The sequence below is a fragment of the Tachypleus tridentatus genome, chromosome 13 (genome assembly GCF_004210375.1).
Source record: "Tachypleus tridentatus isolate NWPU-2018 chromosome 13, ASM421037v1, whole genome shotgun sequence".
NCBI classification, from domain to species: domain Eukaryota; kingdom Metazoa; phylum Arthropoda; class Merostomata; order Xiphosura; family Limulidae; genus Tachypleus; species Tachypleus tridentatus.
Window position 1 is genome coordinate 3,084,178 of NC_134837.1, and position 24,443 is coordinate 3,108,620.

Sequence of the window (24,443 nt, forward strand, 5' to 3'; positions counted from 1 at the left end):
CCATCCATCTAATATTTAATAGAAAATCGAGTACTTTGAGTGAAATACAATAATGTTTTGAACAGCCAATTCCTGTTTGGCAGGTAATTAACCACTACCGTCCGGATGTTTCGGTGTTCAATAACTCTAGTCAGCACCCAGAAACTACAGTCCATCTATACAGTTTACCTGTTGTTGTTGTTTTAGCAAAAACTAAACTATGGCTCTCTACACTCTCTGTCTCTACAGATATAATGATATGCATAACTAGTACTGTATAAACCAATCACTAATGTTTATACATAGAGACTCTCTGTCTCTACAGGTGTAATGATATGCATAACTAGTACTGTATAAACCAATCACTAATGTTTATACATAGAGACTCTCTGTCTCTACAGGTGTAATGATATGCATAACTAGTACTGTATAAACCAATCACTAATGTTTATACATACAGACTTTCTGTCTCTACAGATATAATGATATGCATAACTAGTACTGTATAAACCAATCACTAATGTTTATACATAGAGACTCTCTGTCTCTACAGGTGTAATGATATGCATAACTAGTACTGTATAAATCAATCACTAATGTTTATACATGGAGACTCTCTGTCTCTACAGGTGTAATGATATGCATAACTAGTACTGTATAAACCAATCACTAATGTTTATACATACAGACTTTCTGTCTCTACAGGTGTAATTATTGTGATATTTTTTTTATTTAGACTTTGAGACTTAAGAAACAGCGTAGCACTGGAGACATTGACCGGCGGGGAGCAAGTGGTTCTGTCCGAAGCACGGGGTCAACAACCAGTTCGGCCAGTTCTGGGTCTACACACTCAGCCAAAACCCGAACCTCGGGTCACACCGATTCCAACGTCAGTTTTGTCAGTCAAGACGACATAATAGACGCCAGTGTGGTGGAGACTTACATGGGGGAATGGAAAAATGACAAACGGTGTGGGTTTGGAATCTCGGAAAGATCAGACGGGCTGAAATATGAGGGGGAGTGGTATAACAACATGAAGTATGGGTATGGAATAACCTCTTTTAAAGACGGCTCTAAAGAGGAAGGGAAGTACAAAAACAATTTCCTGATGAACAAGAAACACCTGGTCCTGTTCCGATCAGCCAAGTTCCGTGAGAGAATAGATGGCGCTGTAAACGCAGCTGCTAGAGCCTCACAAGTTGCACTGCAGAAAGCTGACATTGCTATATCTAGGTAATATTAGTTACATTACGATAAGTTGTGGAGTTGTTAGTGGTCGTGTATTACATTTCTCGTTGTGTACATTAAATAGCAGAATATGTTGTATTACCACGGTTTCATCATGTGTTTGTGATTCAGAAAAGTCTTTACGTTCCTGGTTTATAGGTTCATCAAAGCTTTTTCACGGTTTCATCTCGTCTTTGTGGTTCAGTACAGTTTTAGTGCCTGGTTTATAGGTTCAACAAAGCTTTGTCACGGTTTCATCTCGTCTTTGTGGTTCAGTACAATTTTAGTGCCTCGTTTACAGGTTCAACAAAGGTTTGCCACGGTTTCACCTCCTCGTTGTGGTTCAGTACAGCTTTTAGTGCCTGGTTTATAGGTTCAACGAAGTTTTGTCACGGTTTCACCTCCTCTTTGTGGTTCAGTACAGTTTTAGTGCTACGTTTACAGGTTCAACAAAGTTTTGTCACGGTTTCATCTCGTCTTTGTGGTTCAGTACAGTTTTAGTGCCTCGTTTACAGGTTCAACAAAGCTTTGTCACGGTTTCATCTCGTCTTTGTGGTTCAGTACAGTTTTAGTGCCTCGTTTACAGGTTCAACAAAGCTTTGTCACGGTTTCATCTCGTCTTTGTGGTTCAGTACAGTTTTTAGTGCCTGGTTTATAGGTTCAACAAATTTTGTCACGGTTTCATCTCGTTTTTGTGGTTCAGTACAGTTTTTAGTGCCTGGTTTATAGGTTCAACAAAGCTTTGTCACGGTTTCGTCTCGTCTTTGTGGTTCAGTACAGTTTTTAGTGCCTGGTTTATAGGTTCAACAAAGCTTTGTCACGGTTTCATCTCGTCTTTGTGGTTCAGTACAATTTTAGTGCCTCGTTTACAGGTTCAACAAAGGTTTGCCACGGTTTCATCTCCTTGTTGTGGTTCAGTACAGCGTTTAGTGCCTCGTTTACAGGTTCAACAAAGGTTTGCCACGGTTTCATCTCCTTGTTGTGGTTCAGTACAGCGTTTAGTGCCTGGTTTATAGGTTCAACGAAGTTTTGTCACGGTTTCACCTCCTCTTTGTGGTTCAGTACAGTTTTAGTGCTACGTTTACAGGTTCAACAAAGTTTTGTCACGGTTTCATCTCGTCTTTGTGGTTCAGTACAGTTTTAGTGCCTCGTTTACAGGTTCAACAAAGCTTTGTCACGGTTTCATCTCGTCTTTGTGGTTCAGTACAGTTTTAGTGCCTCGTTTACAGGTTCAACAAAGCTTTGTCACGGTTTCATCTCGTCTTTGTGGTTCAGTACAGTTTTAGTGCCTCGTTTACAGGTTCAACAAAGCTTTGTCACGGTTTCATCTCGTCTTTGTGGTTCAGTACAGTTTTAGTGCCTCGTTTACAGGTTCAACAAAGCTTTGTCACGGTTTCATCTCGTCTTTGTGGTTCAGTACAGTTTTTAGTGCCTGGTTTACAGGTTCAACAAAGTTTTGTCACGGTTTCATCTCGTCTTTGTGGTTCAGTACAGTTTTTAGTGCCTGGTTTATAGGTTCAACAAAGGTTTGTCACGGTTTCGTCTCGTCTCTATGGTTCAGTACAGTTTTCAGCGCCTGGTTTTCTTTGTTTTTATTTGATTTCTACTAATATTCCTGTTCTTTACATTATTATTTCCTATTAGATGTGAATTTACCATATAATATATCATTTGAAGGTCATAGTTAACTGAACTTATTGTTGTATAGGTTTACGTTTAATTTTATTAAATATTTATTGTGAAATACGGATAATTTTGTAGCGTTGTAAGTTCATAAAGTCACACTGGCCCAGACGGGATCAAATTGTTTGAATTTTTCGTCATACTGGGTTTTTGCACACGCCACACCCTCACTCTGCTGGTGTGTTTAGTGTTTTTCATACTGGATTTTTGCACACGCCACACCCTCACTCTGCTGGTGTGTTTAGTGTTTTCATACTGGATTTTGCACACGTCACACCCTCACTCCGCTGGTGTGTTTAGTGTTTTTCATACTGGTTTTTGCACACCTCACACCCTCACTCCGCTGGTGTGTTTAGTGTTTTTCATACTGGATTTTTGCACACGTCACACCCTCACTCCCCTGGTGTGTTTAGTGTTTTTCATACTGGGTTTTTGCACACGTCACACCCTCACTCCGCTGGTGTGTTTAGTGTTTTTCATACTGGGTTTTTACACACACCACACCCTCAGTCCGCTGGTGTGTTTAGTGTTTTTCATACTGGTTTTTGCACACTTCACACCCTCACTGCTCTGGTGTGTTTATTGTTTTCATAATAATCCCATTTCACGAGAACTGTCGATGTCGAATATTTTGCGTAAGTATTTACATGGCCAAGTGAGGATTATAGTTCATGCTTATACCGCTAGGAAGTTAATTTTACTTATTTCGAAGTGATGTTGACATTCGTCATGTAATATAACATGATTTACAGGGCGAGAAACATTTATTCTGTAAAAGTAAAAAGATATATAGCACCGATATAACAAACGAATTATAACGAATGTCTTAAACAGTTAGAACATTGTTACCGATACAATAAGCAAGCGATAATAAACAGAACATACGTGACATCTATTTTTAAAAGGTAAATTTTATCTCATAAAAATATCTCGTATTTACCTTGGTTTGTAAGGATAGAGAAAAATATAATAATAACCTAATAACAGTTTACACTGCTATCCACTGAGAACAATCTGAAGTGAAATATACCTTCGGGTCTGTACTTCATTTACTATCAAAAGTATACAATTTAAAGACCAAATTGTTTTTTTATTTAAATGAGAACGTTATGTCCAGGATAAGTTAAGCGTTCTACGAATGTTGTGTACAGAATAAGGTTATGTTAAATGTTCTATGAACGTTATGATCAGAAAAAAATTAGGTTAAGTGTTCTTTGAACGTTATGTACAGGATAAGTTAGATTAAGTGTTCTCTGAACGTTATGTCCAGGATAAGTTAGGTTAAGTGTTCTCTGAACATTATGTACAGGATAAGCTAGGTTAAGTGTTCTCTGAAGGTTATATCCAGGATAAGTTCGGCTAAGTGTTCTCTGAACATAATGTCCAGGATAAGTTAGGCTAAGTGTTCTCTGAAGGTTATGTCCAGGATAAGTTAGGTTAAGTGTTCTCTGAAGGTTATGTCCAGGATAAGTTAGGTTAAGTGTTCTCTGAAGGTTATGTCCAGGATACGTTAGGCTAAGTGTTCTCTGAAGGTTATGTACAGGATAAGTTAGGTTAAGTGTTCTCTAAAGGTTATGTCCAGGACACGTTAGGCTAAGTGTTCTCTGAAGGTTATGTCCAGGATAAGTTAGGTTAAGTGTTCTCTGAACATTATGTACAGGATAAGTTATGTTGTTGTTGTTCCAGGACAGCAACAGCTCGAGGGAAATCAGAACTCGCTGGTGTTTCAGCAGTTCATGCGAAGGAAGATTCAGACTTTTCTAGAATAATAGCCAAACAATATTCTCCAGAGTTCCACCAGCCAGGTAAAGAAATCTTTCTGACGATTTGTTTACATGTACTTTTTTATTAACATTTTTATCTTACTACTTACTGAAATCGTATGTTTCGGCTCTTCATTTGCTGACATACTCATTGAAGTCCCACGTGATAAAGACCAGTCCTCAGTAATGAATCTTCTTGTTAGAAAAGCTGGACTGCTCAACTTTGACCTCGACTAACTGTTGGTTTGACGAGAAGGAATTACGTGTTTATAACCAATGTGTAAGGTTGAATCAAACAATTAGAGATATTTATCATCATGTTAGTATATAGTGGTACTTATTTAATTTATCTACAACACCATACTGTTATTAACAGGTACTGTGATTACCTACATGAACATACTTACATACGTAGATACAACTGTTACTTCTATACATAAACATGAATACATAAGTGCAACTGTTACTTACACACATGGATACTATTAATACTAGAATGATACTATATGCTAACGTACAAATAGTTTAGTAATGTACCTAAATCACCTTGTTGTTATTATCAGATAATCAGTATTGGGTGTGTTTTCTGAAGTTAACAAGTACCACCTAGTTGCTTTCGTGTTCGACTTTTGGTTCGAGGTTCACACCACGTTACTGCCGAAACACTAATGAATCCCATTACTTGATTAGAGTAGCTGACAAGTTGGCGGTATGTACTGCTGCCTAGCTTACTTTCCTCTCAGCTAGCAGTGAACATGTGGAGCGGTTAGCTCAGAGAGTTCTCTACACGAAATCCAACAACATTAACACATTTCCAAGTGTAATACCATGCGTATCCACGCCACTTAATGTTTTCTGTACTGGTATCAGGCCTATTGTCATAAAACTATCACTGGGGGCATTGCACTGTTAGGTAGTTCTAAATTCAATGTACACCAAACGTATGATAGTCATAAAACTATCACTGGGGGCATTGCACTGTTAGGTAGTTCTAAATTCAATGTACACCAAACGTATGATAGTCATAAAACTATCACTGGGGGCATTGCACTGTTAGGTAGTTCTAAATTCAATGTACACCAAACGTATGACAGTCATAAAACTATCACTGGGGGCATTGCACTGTTAGGTTGTTCTAAATTCAATGTACACCAAACGTATGATAGTCATAAAACTATCACTGGGGGCATTGCACTGTTAGGTAGTTCTAAATTCAATGTGCACTAAACATATGACAATCAGACACGTCGTTATGACTCCGTGGGTCTCAACATGAACTGTGACCATTAGTCAGTAAGACAGTTTTATAAATTGATATAATCGTCGAAACGTGATATCTTTGAGGTAACTGAGATGTGGTGTTTTATCTCACTGAAATAACTTATATTAACTAGTTTTGAATTCTGGTATATTTGCTAACCTAACAAATGTAAAAAAAGTGTAATTATTCTAGATTAATAGTTACGTTTGTTAAAATGAAATAGACTGAAGAACAGACAGTGTTTAACTACCAACAGAATATTAGTTCTTCAGGAAAAGTTACTTGTAAGTAACTTTTGTTACTTAAACGTTTGTTAAAATGAAATAGACTGAAGAACAGACAGTGTTTAACTACCAACAGAATATTAGTTCTTCAGGAAAAGTTACTTGTAAGTTGAGTCGTATTTCTAGTAAATGTTTATCAACAATTTAATTTTTCAAGGGAAAGTCACTTTTCAATATATCACTAATTTCTGTCGGTAAAGGAAGCCTAGAAGATAAAAGATAAATAAAGTAATATTAATATGGTTACATTATTTGAGGTATTATCTTGGAATTAGAAGGTAAAATAAGTGGTTTGCGTTTGTATGTGTCTTTGTTTTGAATCTTGTATACGACACAACCCAATGGTTACGAACAAATGTCTATAAAAGCACCGAGAAGATCCTAAATTAAAGAAACTCCAGTCACTTCACTAATTGTCTCATGCTGCTTGAAAATTGAATAAAACTGACAATATTGTATTAACTTCAGAGCTGGTTTTAAATGCGAATTAATATTTTGTTGTTACGTTTTTACACTGCGTCATTACATTGGTGAGCGTACGATAATAATTCGTAGAGATGTAATTTAATGTTCCAAACATGATTTTATTACTATAATTTTTCTCTTATATGAAAGGAACTGAAATACTAAAAAAGAAACTAGCACATAACAAGGAGTCCCCACAAAGCAACCAGTTACAAAGTCCCTCAAGTACTGCACCAAGCCAAAACGTTCATCAAAGAACTCTCTCTCTCTTTGTTCCTCAAGACAACAGCCTGGCCTCAAATGTAGGAGAATATGGGCAAAAGGAACCCGTTACTTTGGACCCCTCGACAACGAACACTGATCGGTGTGGTAGTCATACTACATTCCGGGGAAACCCCCCTGCACAAGAGCCCCGTCACGCTAGCCAGAATTCTGTCAGTTATCTCGATCCTTCTAGCACATTCATGGGCAATGAACCCATAAATCGGAAACTACGGGGGTCTTTACGACGTCAAAACCACCTCAGTTTTGGAGAGGGGAACTATACCGTTCAGCGGTCGATGTCTGACCACTTTGACCAATACACACAAGAAACAGCTACCATTAAACCTCAGTTTTGTGGGAGTCAATTCTCACAGAATTTCTCCAAATCGCAAGCTGCTCAACCTCGTTTGAATCTAACTCATCAGCCCACAAGCTATGCCCCCGACTGTACCCCAGATTCCGGGGTTTCAGAAAGCATGGACAATGATGATCTATCCCCCGGGTACGTACCCCGTCAATCTACACTCCCCAGCCTTTATGATGAAAGCTTTCAGGGTCAGGGTGATCCTGGATTCATCTGTTTCGCACCTACTGATAGCGAGGCTGGTAGCAATGCTAGCTTGACCATCCTTCAGCCGACTAATAATGAAAGTAAGTTATCTGATACCAACTTGCAAAGAATGTCGTCACTTTACGAGGAAGCAGCAAGAAAACAAACCCCTTTCCAGTTTCAACCGAGCAAGCCTGGCCTTATTAAAAGAAAGAATAGCCTTCCTGACATTCAGGCCGCATCAGTGAAAACCCAGCTGATGACGAGGGCTGAAGTCTCAGGTTTCAGCTTCCGCAGGAGAGAAGAAATTCATAGGATACAGGAGCAAACGGATCAAGAACGTGCTAACCCGTTATTGTATCTTTTGAACTCTGATGTTAAGGTGAGTTGCTCCCATAATAGGAAGTCTCAGGCCTTATTAAAATCGAGTACAATATTAAAACAATTATAGCATAAAATTAAGAATGGTCCCTCTTTAACAGAAGACGAAAATAAACTCGTTACTGTTTAATAAACAGTCAGCCCGGCATGGCCAGGTGGGTTAAGGCGTGCGACTCGTTATCTGAGGGTCGCGGGTTCGCATCCCCGTCGCACCAAACATGCTCGCATTTTCAGCCGTGCGGGCGTTATAATTTCCGGTCAATCCTACGATTCGTTGGTAAAAGAGTAGCCCAAGAGTTGGCCGTGATGACCAGCTGGCGGGTAGCGTAGATTGCCCTTGAGTAGCTTTGTGCGAACTTCAAAAAACAAACAAACAATAATTAATATCCAGTTCACCAGTTTGTAAAAACTGATATGAAACAGTAATTAATATCTAGTTCACCAGTTTGCAAATACTGATATGATGTTTTCGAACAAAAAGTGATTTATGAATTCTTTTATATAATTTGTCATTTATACATTGTTCGAGAATTAGGGTCTATAGTTAACACTTTGATGTGATATAAAATTAGATATTAGTATAGGTCGTTAAAACATTAACAACCCTAGCTAAAGTAATTAAATTATGATTTTAACTAACGGATTTATTATAATACTTCTGTTTGTTTGTTTTTTGTTTCGCGCAAAGCTACACGAGGGTTATCTACGCTAGCCGTCCCTAATTTAGCAGTGTAAGACTAAAAGGGAGGCAGCTAGTCATCATCACTCACCGCCAACTCTTGAGCTACTCTTTTACCAACGAATAGTGGAATTGACCGTGACATTGTAACGCCCCCACGGCTGAAGGGTCGAGCATATTTTGTGTGAGAGAGATTCGAACCCGCGACTCTCAAATTACGAGTCGAGTGCCTTAACCACCTGGCCATGCTGGGCCTATTACTTTTGTAAACAGATATTGAAATCATTTACCAGTATATGTATTATTATTAGTTTTTGTAAACGTGTGTTTATTAACTTCGTTATCTAGCAGTGATGTATAAAAACCTATCAGTTACTGAAAATTTATGTATATATGAAAACGTTCAATATTGTATTTAGAATAGACGTAAACAGCGGGAAGAAAGAACGGCGCATGACTGTATCAACAGTAGTGTTATATTTTAAATTAGGTTCGAGAAGCAGGGTCCCTAGATTTTTCTTTCAGTGACGACTCGTGGTAATAGTTACAAACTGAATGTTTAAAATAAGAAATAATTATGTATGTGGTATTAAATCGTTTAAAAATTGTTACGTGGATGAACCCTTTAATTCAATGAGTAGAGATCCTATGTTCGAGCTACTTCTGATAAAATCAAATAATCATTACGTCACATTTAAGAGGAACATGAATAAAAGCACACATCTGCAGGTCACGTGGTTCTTTATCCTACTTTGCTTCTAATCAGTGATGTCGAGAAAACCCACTTGTAGAGAAATATATATGCAAAAACGGCTCGTTTTGGTTGAGAAAATATTTTACATAGAAGAGCGAACAACGTTTCGACCTTCTTCTGTCATCGTCAGGTTCACAAAGAAAGAGGTAACTGACCGGAAGCTGACCACATGTTTGAAAGGGGTTGTGTAACTGAGTGTCGAAATGTAGAGGGCGGTGTTAGATGTTTGAATATATAATTTTATTTATTTTATTATATTAATATAGGTATAAAGGCGTTCCTTTATATTGGTTTATTTTGGGTTTAAGTTGTGGTTTTAGTAAGGCTTTAATTTTGCGTTTGTTTATGTTTGTTTATTTATTTAGTATTTGAGTGTTTTCTATGGTTATGTTGTGTTTATTTGACTTGCAGTGTTCGAAAACGTGTGAAGGTGACTTTTTATGTTCTTTGAATCTGGTTTCCATTTTTCTACTTGTTTCTCCAATATAGAAGTCGTGGCAGTTATTACATTGTATTTTGTAAATAATGTTGGTGTGGTGTTTGTCAGTGTAGTTTTTACATAGTATAGACCTCAGTTTTGTGCCTGGTTTTTTGAATAAATTTGGTATTAACTGGAATGTCATATTTTGTTACTAGATTTTGCCAAATGTTGGTTATTTGTCTGCTAATGTCAGGAATATATGGTATGCAGCAGTATATGGTTTCGTGATTTTTTGATTCGTGAGATATATTTACTTTTGTTGGTTGATTTTGCTTTCTGTCTAGGTGTGTGCGTATAATGTTTTCTGCGGTTTGTGGAGGAAACTTATTGATGTTGATGAAGTATTGTTGTATTTTGTCTAATTCATCGTTAATTTTATCTGGTGAGCATAGTTTTATCGCCGTGTTTATTTGGTTTCTTAGTATGTTGAGTTTTTGTTTTGTTTCATGTGCTGAGTCCCAAGGAATGTATAGTCCAGTATGGGTGATTTGTCGGTGGATTTCTGTTTTTTAATTGTGTGTCGGTTCTTGTAATTTTGAGCTTAAGAAATGATATTTGATTGTTTTCATCCTGTTCACATGTGAAGTTGATGTTGGGATGTATAGAGTTAATGTGATTGAAAAAATTAAGTATGTGTTCTGTAGATTTGAATCCCGCAACCGTGTCATCTACATATCTGTACCAGTATAGTGCTGGATGTAATGCTGTGTAAATTGCTTGTGTTTCAACTTGTGTCATAAAAATATTGGCTAGAACTGGTGATACTGGGTTGCCTATGCTTAGGCCATTTGTTTGTATATAGTTTTGGTTGTTGAACATGAAGTTTGTCTTTATCGTGGTGAATTCTATGAGGGTTTGGTTACTGGGAATGTCTACAGTTGGGTTAGGATCTCGGATATAGAGTTCTAAGGCTATCTTGCAGGCATCAGTGGTTGGAACTTCTGTAAAGAGGGATATAACATCGAAACTGGCCATTAAGGCTTTATGATTAAGTTGATTTAGATTAGACTAGAAATTAAAAGAGTCTTTGATGAATGAGCTGGCTGATGTTACATATTTGGAGAATGCCCAAGCTATGTATTTACCAAGATTGTAATTAAAGGATTCATATGTGGACATTATTGGTCATAATGGACAATCTGGTTTATGAGGTTTCGGGATGCCGTATATTTGTGGTGTGCGTGAGTCGGTTTTACGTAGGTAGGAATAAAGTGTTTGTGAAATTGTGTTGGCTTTTTTTCATTTTTAGTAGTAATTTGTTCAGTTGTGTCTCGTGTGTCTTTGTTGGATTTGTGTGTATTGGTTTAAATTTGTTCGTGTCTGATAGGATGTTCTTCATTTTTTGGGTGTATTCATTCGTGTTCATTATGACTATAGCGTTACCTTTATCTGCTTTTAGAATTTTTATGTTTTTTCTTGTTTTAGGTTTTAATGGAATTAATGTCTCTTTTGTAAGGTTGTTTTTAGTTTTCTGTTTTGTGAAATTATGTTGATGGTTTTGTGAGAAAATTTTTTGGAAAAATCGTTTAAGATGTTGTTTTTAGGTGTTTCTGGAAAATATAAATTTTTAATTTTACCTGGGAAGTTTGACTGTTGGATGTCAATAAAATTATCTAAGTTATCTTCTTTTTGTTGGTTGTTTCCTTGTTTTTATTCTCTGTAGAAAGTATCACAAGTCTCCTGGCTAGATCTTCTAAACATGTTTTGATTTCTAAGGTTGGAATGTACCTAGGTGCTATTGTGAAGTTGAGTCCTTTGTTAAGTAGATGTATCTCGTCTGTGTTTAATTGTCGGTCGGATCTGTTAATTATGAGGTTAGTCAACGGTTTGTCATGTTGATGTCTTTTCTGTTGTTTCCATCTTAGTTTTTCTAGTTTTTTGTTGTGGCAGATCTTTTGTCTCTGTCGTTCTTAGTATTGATTTGGTTTATGTTTCGTTGTATAAGTCCGTAAATCTCTGGTTTAATGCAGCATGCCAGTTGATGGTCTAGGTTCATTTTTTTGTTTTTGTAAGTCATGTAGTTCTTTGTATTTTGTGTTCAACATGGTTTTAAGGAAGAAAGCAATCAAATATCATTTCTTAACCTCAAAATTACAAGAACCGACACACAATTCAAAACAGAAATCCACCGAAAAATCACCCATACTGGACTATATATTCCTTGGGACTCAGCACATGAAACAAAACAAAAACTCAACATACTAAGAAACCAAATAAACACAGCCATAAAACTATGCTCACCAGATAAATTTAACGATGAATTAGACAAAATAAAACAATACTTCATCAACATCAATAAGTTTCCTCCACAAACCGTAGAAAACATTATACGCACACACCTGGACAGAAAGCAAAATCAACCAACAAATGTAAATATATCTCACGAATCAAAAAATCACGAAACCATATACTGCTGTATACCATATATTCCTGACATCAGCAAACAAATAACCAACATTTGGCAAAAACTAGTAACAAAATACGACATTCCAGTTAATACCAAATTTATTCAAAAACCAGGCACAAAACTGAGGTCTATACTATGTAAAAACTACACTGACAAACACCACACCAACATTATTTACAAAATACAATGTAATAACTGCCACGACTTCTATATTGGAGAAACAAGTAGAAAAATGGAAACCAGATTCAAAGAACATAAAAAAGTCACCTTCACACGTTTTCGAACACTGCAAGTCAAACAAACACAACATAACCATAGAAAACACTCAAATATTAAATAAATAAACAAACATAAACAAACGCAAAATTAAAGAAGCCTTACTTATACAACAACTTAAACCCAAAATAAACCAATATAAAGGAACGCCTTTATACCTATATTAATAAATAAAATTATATATTCAAACATCTAACACCGCCCTCTACATTCCGACACTCAGTTACACAACCCCTTTCAAACATGTGGTCAGCTTCCGGTCAGTTACCTCTTTCTTTGTGAACCTGACGATGACCGAAGAAGGTCGAAACGTTGTTCGCTCTTCTATGTAAAATATTTTCTCAACCCAAACGAGCCGTTTTTGCATATATATTTCTATTTTGCTTCTAATGCGTCACTCGCTCTCGGCGTATAAACAGTAATGTTACAAGTTAAGTTACTGGCACATCATTTCATTATCACGTTATTCAGTGGTATACGTATTAACAGATCTGTTTATGTAAGTAAACATAAGTTTATGTGTGTGTGTGTGTGTGTGTGTTTGTGTGATTAAAAAAACGATATGCAGATTTGTTTATTTGCATTTAAGGAAAATACACAAATAAGCCTTTAAAGGGTGCGTCAAAAAGCAAAAAGTTGTGACACTCAGTCGCTCGCTTATAATTTGATTCTATTCAATGAAAAAAAATATGCTTGCGTAAAAATCAATCCAATACATTAATATTTAGAGGTTGCGCAATGCGCACAAAATAACAACGTGCTTCCAGAACCAAACGAAACGTTGGCATTAGTGAAAGGCTAGCTTCGGATTTAGACAGAACCCAGATCAGTGACCGAAAAGCCGCGCAAATTTTGTTTCCTTTTGCAGCTCATATTGGACATAATATCGAGGATCTTGCCATTAGCCCAAGTTCCATAAGGAGGAAACGAATTACTAACCGTACTCTTCTAGCAGCTGTATTGAAGGAAAGTTTTTCTCCAAACGTTTCTTTGACATTACATTGGGATGGTAAGCTGATGCCTGACTTGGTTGGCAGAGAGAAGATCGAACGTTTGGCAATTTTAGTTTCAGGTGAAGGTGTAGAGAAGATTCTTTCAGTGCCCAAGATTGACAGTGGGAATGCAAATTCAGTAGCTTCTGAGATCGGATCAGTTTTAGTAGAATGTAATGTAAAAGACAGAATTAAATCGCTTTGCTTTGACACCACGGCGACCAATACAGGATCCAAATCTGGCGTCTATCTGAGGATTGAAATGTTACTTGAACGTGAGCTCTTGCACCTTGCCTGTATACATCACATTTTGAAGATTCTTTTGAGCGCTGTATTCTCTACTCTCGTGATAGAGACATCAAAAAGTCCAGATATTACTTTGTTTTTAAACTTTAGAGATTGTTGGCCTAAAAGTAATAAAACTAAGTACATAACAGCAGTAGAAGCAATGCCACTCCGAATACAGCCTTGGAAGGATGATATTATTCAATTTTATCAGAATCTCCTTCAATCTCATAAACCACGGGACGATTATAAAGAGCTCTTGGAATTAGCTGTCATTTTTCTTGGATCTCTTCCACACGGACGTTCTTCAGTTTCTTTCCGTACTTCTGGTGCTGTACATCATGCACGATGGATGGCTTGAGCAATATATTCTCTAAAAATTTGGATGTTCCAAGAGGAGTTTGGTAGACTGCAACCACGGCCTGCTTCACCTGGTGTTTCATTTGACGCACATTTCTGCAGCAAACTTGGCGATTTGTGTGTCTTTATAACTAAACATTACTTGCTCTCATGGTTTACAGCTAAGGATGCTTCCGTGGCAGCTCGAAGGGACCTTACACTACTCAAGGAACTTGCATGCATGGAAATCATATGATTAAGGAAGTTGGTACAAAGGCAATGAATCGGCATTTATGGTATTTATCTGAGGTTGCAGTTGGGCTTGCGCTTTGATGACGGTGTAACTAATAGCGACAAACTCAAGATGGTCTCAAATATGAATACCGTGAAAGGATCTCCTAGGCCAACTCCACGTTTAACAGTTGATGCTGCAAGCAATGCTGTTTCCAGAAAACTTCCAGATTTTTTTACCTTGGCAACGAAGAAAATGTTCTACCATCTGGATATTAGTAGCGATTTTATCATTACCACCGAAAGAGTGGAGCGTCCAAGAGTACAAACAAGGAAAGGACAGAGTAAAGAAACTTTTGTGACAAGTGACGCAGCTGAAAGAGAAGTAGCTTTAATTCAACAGTTTACATCAAAGGGCTGCACCAAGAACGAAGATCAATTTCAGTATATGATTCAGGTGGCTGAAGAACATCGGCGAACATAATGCGAAGGGGGCTGGCAAGATAACACTTCAATGAAATAAATTTTTCTTTCAAGTTTTTATGTTTTTGCTAACTGTATAATCAATAAATATTAAATAATTTCTTTAAATAATTTAATTACCATTAACAATGTAATGTAGGGTAAATTTAAGGAAAATAGTGAACTTTATGAGGGATGTGCACCCTAAATACTTCGATTGAAATGAAACCTTGTCTATGTTCTTTTCTCATGCAGTGGCACAACTGAGCAAAAACATTGGGACATTTTAATATTTATCCTTTATCCGCTGACGCACCCTAATGATGATACTTGCTGGTTATTTACTTAGAGATTATCAAAATGCAAGTTTTCAAAACATGCTTTCCTGAAAACTCAGTATAGATTAACAACTGTAGACAAAGGTTAGAAATTAATATTACCTGATAACATTACCCTGAGGGACAAAGGTCAGTGATTAATATTACCTGATAACGATACCCTGAGGTACAAAGGTCAGTGATTAATATATTACCTGATAACTTTACCCTGAGAGACAAAGGTCAGTGATTAATATTACCCAATAACATTAACCTGAGAGACAAAGGTCAGTAATTAATATTACCCGATAACTTTACCCTGAGAGACAAAGGTCAGTGATTAATATTACCTGATAACATTACCCTGAGAGACAAAGGTCAGTGATTAATATTACCTGAGAACTTAAGGCTCGGCATGGCCAAGTGTGTAAGGCGTATGCACTCGTAATCCGCTAAACATGCTCGCCTCCCAGCCGTGGGTGCGATAATGTGACGGTCAATCCCACTATTCGTTGGTAAAAGAGTAGCCCAAGAGTTGGCAGTGGGTGGTGATGACTAGCTGCCTTCCCTCTAGTCTTACACTGCAAAATTAGGGACGGCTAGCACAGATAGCCCTCGAGTAGCTTTGTGCGAAATTCCAAAACAAACAAACAAACAAACCTGAGAACTTTACCCTAAGAGACAAAGGTCAGTGATTAGTATTACCTGAGAACTTTACCCTAAGAGACAAAGGTCAGTGATTAGTATTACCTGAGAACTTTACCCTGAGAGACAAAGGTCAGTAATTAGTATTACCTGATAACTTTACCCTGAGAGACAAAGGTCAGTAATTAGTATTACCTGATAACTTTACCCTGAGAGACAAAGGTCAGTAATTAGTATTACCTGATAACTTTACTCTGAGAGACAAAGGTCAGTAATTAATATTACCTGATAACTCTACAAGATGAAATATTAAAATAAATATTTTACAATCACTACTTCTTACTACAATATAGATATTGTTTCATACTCATTAATTTATTTAACACATAAGTAATGTATGATAAACATGTATTTAATATTATAGTTTTATACAGATATGCCATGTTTATCTTTCTGTGCATATAAGGAATATTTTCCTTTTTCAAGATGTGGAGAATACTAGAGACATTCAGCTGTGGTTTTACCACCAAATAAAATAGTTTCACATGTATGTCTCTAGTGGCCTCTTCAGAGTTGAAAAACATAATAATATTGTTTAAGAGGTTATAATATAAAACTGACCTAAAATAGCAGAGAACTGGAAATGTTGCTCCAGGTATGATGTTTGTATCTAGTTTTTGTCAATTCTTGTTTTATAAATATTCATATTTTCATTGTTCAGTGTAAGTTAAAAACTAAGAATATTTGATTTATATTTTTTAATTTCTTTGAATCGTTAACTGTATAGTTTTAAAAATCGTTCCAGATCTTTAGTAACATGACTGTTTTCTACTTAGGACTGGATTTCAAGACAACAGTTTGTTATGATGGTTTTATTTGTCAACATCAGTCTAGCCATCATGTTCTTTAAGCTCTTGACATAATCTAGACACCGAAATGATGTACTTGAAGTAATGATGTTCTAGACCTTGTTGTTGCTGAGGGGTCATCAATAGCCCATAATGGAAAGTGAGGTTTTCGTTTTTCACTGCTACCACGTTTTATTAGATTTCTCTTAGTCCTTCATAGGAGCAACTTTAAAGAGTTTGGCCACATGTGTCACAGCCCATTATAGGAGCAACTTTAAGGAGTTTGGCCACATTTGTCACAGCTATTTATAGGAGCAATTTTGAGGAGCTTGGTTACATTTGGCCAAGTTCTTCACAGGAGCAACTTTAAGGATCTTGGTTACATTTGGCCAAGTTCTTCACAGGAGCAACTTTAAGGATCTTGGTTACATTTGGCCAAGTTCTTCACAGGAGTAACTTTAAGGAGCTTGGTTACATTTGGCCAAGTTCTTCACAGAAGTAACTTTAAGGAGCTTGGTTACATTTGGCCAAGTTCTTCACAGAAGTAACTTTAAGGAGCTTGGTTACATTTGACCAAGTTCTTTCACAGGAGTAACTTTAAGGAGCTTTGTTACATTTGACCAAGTTCTTCACAGGAGTAACTTTAAGGAGCTTGGTTACATTTGACCAAGTTCTTCACAGGAGTAACTTTAAGGAGCTTGGTTACATTTGGCCAAGTTCTTCACAGGAGTAACCTCAAGGAGCTTCGTTACATTTGGCCAAGTTCTTCACAGGAGCTTGGCTGCTGACAAGACATCTGATTAAAGTTTACAGAAAATTTATATAATTGAGCATTATGATCATGTTGTGATCTCTCATTTTTGTATCAGAAAACTTGTACATTATCTAACATGAACCAGTTCACATGAATATAAAAATAAGGTATATCTGAAAGTTCCATTTGTTGCAGGGACTAAACACAGTTATCTCTTTGGTTTTCAAGGTAAAAAGAAAATTGTAGAGTATTAAAATCCACTGCATTTAGAAAATGTTGTATTTGGATAAAAATTATTTTACTTAGCTATATTATCAAGTTGAAGTGTTCATGGAAATCTTTATAATTTTATTTAAATCATGCTTTAAGATAAAGTATAAATTATTATATAAAGATTTTAGTTTCAATCTATCATAGTACACTTCCTTGTTAAGGTACATTTGTTGTCACTAACAATTATTGCAGAAAAGATAAATATATTACTTGTTAACAGAGTGAAGGAAGAATGTTTTGTTACAATAAAATCTGTTTCTAAAGGAAATACAAATATATGTTTGGAAAGCAAAATGGAGAAAAACTGTTTATAATCCTTCTCAGTTTACTGATATTATCAGAAACTCAGATTACTTCTAACTTGAACTTTTTCTGAGTGATTGTAATTTCTTGTTTTAAATATTTTAAACTCTATCACACACTAATGACCAATATATACATATAACTTATTCAGTTATACAAACAGTTATGAAATTAAAATAAAAGATGTTTAGGTCAAAGAGTTTCTATGTTTCAGAACATGGTTCATATAACACTGCACAACAATTTTTTTGAGTAGTTTTGCTTCCTGAAAAGTTTTTGCTGATTGAGACAGGAACCTGGTTGGTATGCACAAATATAGTTTTGGTTTTGCTTCATCACGTAGGAACTCTGAGAAATAGACAGTTAACTGTTTACCGCAATAACGTATTTAATTGCGCTTATGTTTCTAATATGCTATTAAGTTCAACATAATTAAAAGTGTTTTGCTCCTGATTTTGTTTGTATTCAATGTTCGGTGCATCACGCTGCAGTGCCCAACAGTAGTCAGCAAGCATTGACGGATTCCAGTTGTCCTGTTATTGTTTTTCCATTGTAATAATGTCCTGGTGAAACTGAAGATTGCGATGAAATGGTACATGATGGGCAAATCTGGATATGATTTTCGTGATCAGCAGCCAAAAATCAATAAGGAACACCCAACAGTGTTCAAGAAGCAAAAGGTTTGTTGTGCAGTGTAATTAGTGGTGGTTTTGTTTTCCTTATTAGATAAATGTTATTAAGCATAAACTGTTCCCAACATTTCATTCCAAAGCCCCAGGATTAGTGCCTTTATTAGATTTGACTATTTCAGTATGACTTGCTTATTATACTAGTAACATGTTTTATAAACTTATTAAGTTATAGGCTATAAGGTGTGCTGGGTAAGTTGACAAGACATGTTAGACCAATACTTGTGATTCGTAGTTATTTTGTAACTATAGAAGTACAAAGGTGCTATTTAAGAATCAGCTGGTTGCCTCGATAGTCTTTGTATGTTTCAATCAGTTAAACCTTATCCACAAATATAAACAAACTAAATGAAACTTTGATGCTGTTACATTGAATGTACAGGACTCAAGTCCACAGAAACATTATATGTTATTGTGTGTTCAGTACTTCCTATTTCATGTCTAGTTATATATTAAAGTTTTCTTTTCTCACAGACTCAATGCGATGGGTTCATGACTGAAAATGAATAAAGGAAAATAATACTCAAAAGGTTGTTGTTAGATCTCAAAATATGATTTTATTTACTGCACTATTAAACCTCAAGGATACATATTTAAATATGCATCCAAAGCCAATAAAGTCATTTTAAAAAACTATACCTATACACTGAAACAAAACCAGTAAAGAAGGTAGAATGTTCCTATACACTGAAACAAAACTGGTAAAGTAAAATATTCCTACACACTGAAGCAAAACTGGAAAAGAAAGTAAAATATTCCTACACACAGAATGTTGTATATAAAATGCGTTTCAGTTTGGATTAGATTTGAGAAAAAAACATTGAATTTTTACCACGTCTACTGTTTAATAAATTAAATATCATAATGATATTTCTTAATGTCTTTAATTTTAAAATATGAAAATTAATTATTTTAAGTTAAAGGTCAAAATAATATTACCTTTTGGCAGCACCAGTAGAAAATCTTCGTAGAGTATTAAAAATCATTGTGAATTTAGGTCTAATGATTCTTTAGAAAATCTTCGTAGAGTATCAAAAATCATTGTGAATTTAGGTCTAATGATTCTTTCATTCAAATCATTACATTCAAAGAGGGTAAAGCTATTTAGTTCATAATTACCCTTACTAACATATATTTCGATACGTTGTAAAGTTTATCTTAAGGTTCCAAACAGACTTATATCCCTTCCTTAAATTGTTAACCCTCATTTCTGGGCAAGCGATTCACAACATGAAACTCGATACCGTTTCCTACTTTGGGTGATTTATAAATACTGGCGCTTACTGATTTTAAAGTGAAAAAATTGTCTTTAAAAATTTTGTTTCCCAATTATTAAAATCGTATTTTCTCTATTTCGTCGTGGTCGTCTTGGCAGAATATCATTTAAAATCATAAATAGCGCTATTTTAAGGTCTTTTGTTGGTGTCGTAGAAACAAGTTTGTTCCTTTTTCATGTTGTATAATCCTAATAGTGACTTATAAATCGGGTGACCGACTGTCTGTTTAACAACACGAAAAGTTTATTTTAATGACATTCTTATAACAAAATTATCTTGTACTCCAAACTCTGCTTTTTTTAAAAAAAAAAAAACTTGGTAGTTTGGGTGTTTCTCTTCAACCACACACGCGTTACGGTGAGATGAGACCTGACTACGGAGGTCGAAAAACAAGGTGAAGAAACTTGAATTGTTAATGTCAGAATATTGCAATCATATAGGAAAGATGAGGACCAGGACAGCTGGGTTGGTACAGTGAGGACGAGTTTCATTAGCAACAACTGGAGCAGGGAGATCAAGGATGCAGCAGGTCACACTTGTCAAAGGAACCGGTGACATAAGGAGAGGGAAAGAGAGAGAGAAAAGAACAAGACATAGAAGGGTGGGTAATAATAACAATAAAAGAAAAATAAATAAAGGAAGAAGAGAGAGAGAGGGGGATACAGACGACCTTTCAGAGCCAGGGTGCCGGTGATCTATAAATTCAATGACAGGAAATTAGATGGGGGGGGGGAAACCGGAGAAAACCACTTTCACTGGGTGGGCGAAAACTCTACGCACCGAGTAACCAACCTGAAATGTGAAATATTAATGACATGTATAGGGTATGATTAATCACATATAAATGGGTAATCCTATAGGCTATGATTCAACGTTAACAGTTAATACAAGTCAGTGTGGTTGGTAATGAAGTGTAATGGTGATGTGTACTTTGCCCAGGATTGAGGTGTGCCTGCGAGTTGGAATAATTGGCGTGTTTGGAGATTTCTGTCTAAAGCTTTAGTGTAGTAGCGATTGGCAAGTTTAATAAATCTATCCTGAATTGATAAGAGCTGAGTTAGGTATGATCTGGGAGTGTAGTTAGGAAGGCGGTAAGCGATTTTAATTATGCGGTTTTGCAAGTGATTGTATATTGTTTATCGGTCATGTTCCATGTAACTGCATTACCATATTCAATTAATGGTGTAAAGAATGCTTTGTATAGAGTGATGATGATGTTGGGGGAGCAGCCTTTGTTAGGGCCATATAGAGTGGTGATGATGTTGGGGGAGCAGCCTTTGTTAGGGCCACTGATGCGATTGAGAAAGAAAATTTTATTGGTTGCTTGGGTACAGATTTTCTGAAAGTGTCGAGTCCAGGATAAGTTTTGAGTCATGATAAGACCAAGAAAAGTAATAGATTTAGTGAAGATGATATCGGTGTTACTGAGGTTAAGTTTTAAAAAGTAATAGATTTAGTGAAGATGATATCGGTGTTACTGAGGTTAAGTTTTAAAAAGTAATAGATTTAGTGAAGATGATATCGGTGTTACTGAGGTTAAGTTTTAAAAAGTAATAGATTTAGTGAAGATGATATCGGTGTTACTGAGGTTAAGTTTTAAAAAGTAATAGATTTAGTGAAGATGATATCGGTGTTACTGAGGTTAAGTTTTAAAAAGTAATAGATTTAGTGAAGATGATATCGGTGTTACTGAGGTTAAGTTTTAAACTTTTGAATTTTTTTCCCGTATTTATTAACTTTTCTGTGAAAAGCGATAGCTTGTGATTTCGTGGGGTTTAAAACTACACGCCATCTATTACACCACTGAGATACAGCGTCGTCATGACTTAAGCCCTGGATGCAGCAGTATGGGGGTTGCTTGAGGTGCTCCAAATTGCGATATCATCAGCGTACTGGGAGGTAAAGTTAGAGTTAAGAGGGGAAAGGGTGTGTCATTAATATATATATATTATAGAGAATTGGGCTGAGTACAGATCCTTGAGGTACACCCGCATTTAGATTAAGGACTTCAAAACAGAGGTATTTACTTTAATATTAGCTGTACGTTTAGTAAGGAAGCTGGATATCCAGCGAATAAAAACTTGCGGAATGACGAGGGCAAGAATCTTATAACGTAGTCCATCATGCTAGACTAAATCAAATGCTTTTTGGACGTCCAGAAAGGTAGCGATAGTTGTTTGTTTACGGTTGAAACCAACTGATTCGTTGAGACGGGCTAGGTGGTCGGTAGTTTGTCTGTTTTTCCTACCAGAATTCTGGGTTTCGCTTATTAAATTATTGGTCTCGAGGAAACATCAAATTACATTGGTAATTGTTTTCTTCACAAGTTTTCCTAGGGTATTTAGGAGACTGATCGGTCTATCGTTGTTTGGGTTGCATGGGTTCTTGTCATTTTGGGGGATGACTTTAATTATGGCAGATTTCCAGATGTGTTGGTAATATCCTGAGAAAAGGGATAGGTTAAAAATTGTGACTAGGTGGTTTAGATTGGTGTCGGACAAGAACTATATTAGAGATAGATTACAAATTGTGACTAGGTGGTTTAGATTAGTGTCGGACAAGAACTATATTAGAGATAGATTACAAATTGTGACTAGGTGGTTTAGATTGGTGTCGGACAAGAACCATATTAGGATAGGTTACAAATTGTGACTAGGTGGTTTAGATTGGTGTCGGACAAGAACTATATTAGGGATAGGTTACAAATTGTGACTAGGTGGTTTAGATTGGTGTCGGACAAGAACTATATTAGGGATAGGTTACAAATTGTGACTAGGTGGTTTAGATTGGTGTCGGACAAGAACCATATTAGGATAGGTTACAAATTGTGACTAGGTGGTTTAGATTGGTGTCGGACAAGAACTATATTAGGGATAGGTTACAAATTGTGACTAGGTGGTTTAGATTGGTGCTGGACAAGAACCATATTAGGATAGGTTACAAATTGTGACTAGGTGGTTTAGATTAGTGCTGGACAAGAACCATATTAGGGATAGGATACAAATTGTGACCAAGTGGTTTAGATTGGTGCTGGACAAGAATTATATTAGGATAGGTTACAAATTGTGACCAGGTGGTTTAGATTGGTGCTGGACAAGAACCATATTAGGGATAGGATACAAATTGTGACCAGGTGGTTTAGATTAGTGTCGGACAAGAACCATATTAGAGATAGATTACAAATTGTGACCAGGTGGTTTAGATTGGTGTCGGACAAGAACCATATTAGGGATAGGTTACAAATTGTGACTAGGTGGTTTAGATTGGTGTCGGACAAGAACCATATTAGGATAGGTTACAAATTGTGACCAGGTGGTTTAGATTGTGTCGGACAAGAACCATATTAGGATAGGTTACAAATTGTGACCAGGTGGTTTAGATTGGTGTCGGACAAGAACCATATTAGGATAGGTTACAAATTGTGACCAGGTGGTTTAGATTGGTGTCGGACAAGAACCATATTAGGATAGGTTACAAATTGTGACTAGGTGGTTTAGATTGGTGTCGGACAAGAACCATATTAGGGATAGGTTACAAATTGTGACCAGGTGGTTTAGATTGGTGCTGGACAAGAACCATATTAGGATAGGTTACAAATTGTGACTAGGTGGTTTAGATTAGTGTTGGACAAGAACTATATTAGGGATAGGATACAAATTGTGACTAAGTGGTTTAGATTGGTGTTGGACAAGAATTATATTAGGGCTAGGTTACAAATTGTGACTAGGTGGTTTAGATTGGTGTTGGACAAGAACTATATTAGGGATAGGATACAAATTGTGACTAGGTGGTTTAGATTGGTGTCGGACAAGGACTATATTAGGGATAGGTTACAAATTGTGTCTAGGTGGTTTATATTGGTGTCGGACAAGTGTTTATATAACTAATACTATCAGGTCCAGAAGCTTTATTTTTAATTTTCTTAAGCCTTAACTCGGTTTGGATTATAGGACGGGTGTAATAATAGGAAGGCTGATTGACTTGGTTTAAATTAATGGGGAATCGGGCGGAGAAAAGAGTAGGGTTCGAACTAATTATCTGATTAACTTGGTAATAGTGCGATTGATCAAAGGATGAGACGTTTGGGGTAACGAAAGTGTTCGTGAAATATTGGGCAAAAAAGGTTGGGTTTATCTTGGTCAGAGGTTGCAGAAATATTATTGTACTTGATATCTGGGAAGTTGTTACTAGATTGTGTCTTCATTATGGTTTTAACCTTTTTCCAGAAGAGAGCAGGATTTGGATATGATTTTTCAATGGTATTCATTCCAGTTGTGGGCTTGGAGACATTTAATTAGGATTTTGATCCTATTGTTAGTGTTGTTAATCTGAGTTTTAATGTTTGGGCTGCGAGTGCTAATGAAAAGTCGCCTTAACCGTCGTCTGTGAATAATAGCTTGATGTAGTTCTGGGTTAATTTTCCAAGATCTGGGATTGGTACAGTGTATGGTACAGGGAATGTTTTTTGTTCTTTTTTGATCGCTTGATTAATGGTTTTGGTTATTAGTGATGCACAATTTTCTATATCCTGTTTACAGGAGGCCATAGTCAGTGCTTGGGGTAATTGGTTTTCG

At 36.3% G+C, this 24,443-nt stretch overlaps 2 protein-coding genes across 2 annotated transcripts in view; one reads left to right on the plus strand and one right to left on the minus strand.

The window, feature by feature from the left end:
* LOC143237858 (junctophilin-1-like) overlaps positions 1–18,274 on the plus strand; it is a 73,600-nt gene extending 55,326 nt beyond the window's left edge. The window contains exons 3-6 of the mRNA XM_076477542.1: positions 716–1,212; positions 4,576–4,694; positions 6,813–7,858; positions 16,562–18,274. Coding sequence (XP_076333657.1) covers positions 716–1,212; positions 4,576–4,694; positions 6,813–7,858; positions 16,562–16,648 — 1,749 coding nt within the window. The 3' untranslated portion in view covers positions 16,649–18,274. The remainder of the gene's footprint in view (positions 1–715; positions 1,213–4,575; positions 4,695–6,812; positions 7,859–16,561) is intronic.
* LOC143237859 (THAP domain-containing protein 1-like) overlaps positions 1–19,800 on the minus strand; it is a 33,774-nt gene extending 13,974 nt beyond the window's left edge. The window contains exons 1-2 of the mRNA XM_076477543.1: positions 19,532–19,800; positions 4,763–4,889 (exon numbers count right to left, since the gene is read on the minus strand). Of these exons, the coding sequence (XP_076333658.1) occupies positions 4,763–4,804 (42 nt within the window). The 5' untranslated portion in view covers positions 4,805–4,889; positions 19,532–19,800. The remainder of the gene's footprint in view (positions 1–4,762; positions 4,890–19,531) is intronic.
* Positions 19,801–24,443: the final 4,643 nt, after the last annotated feature.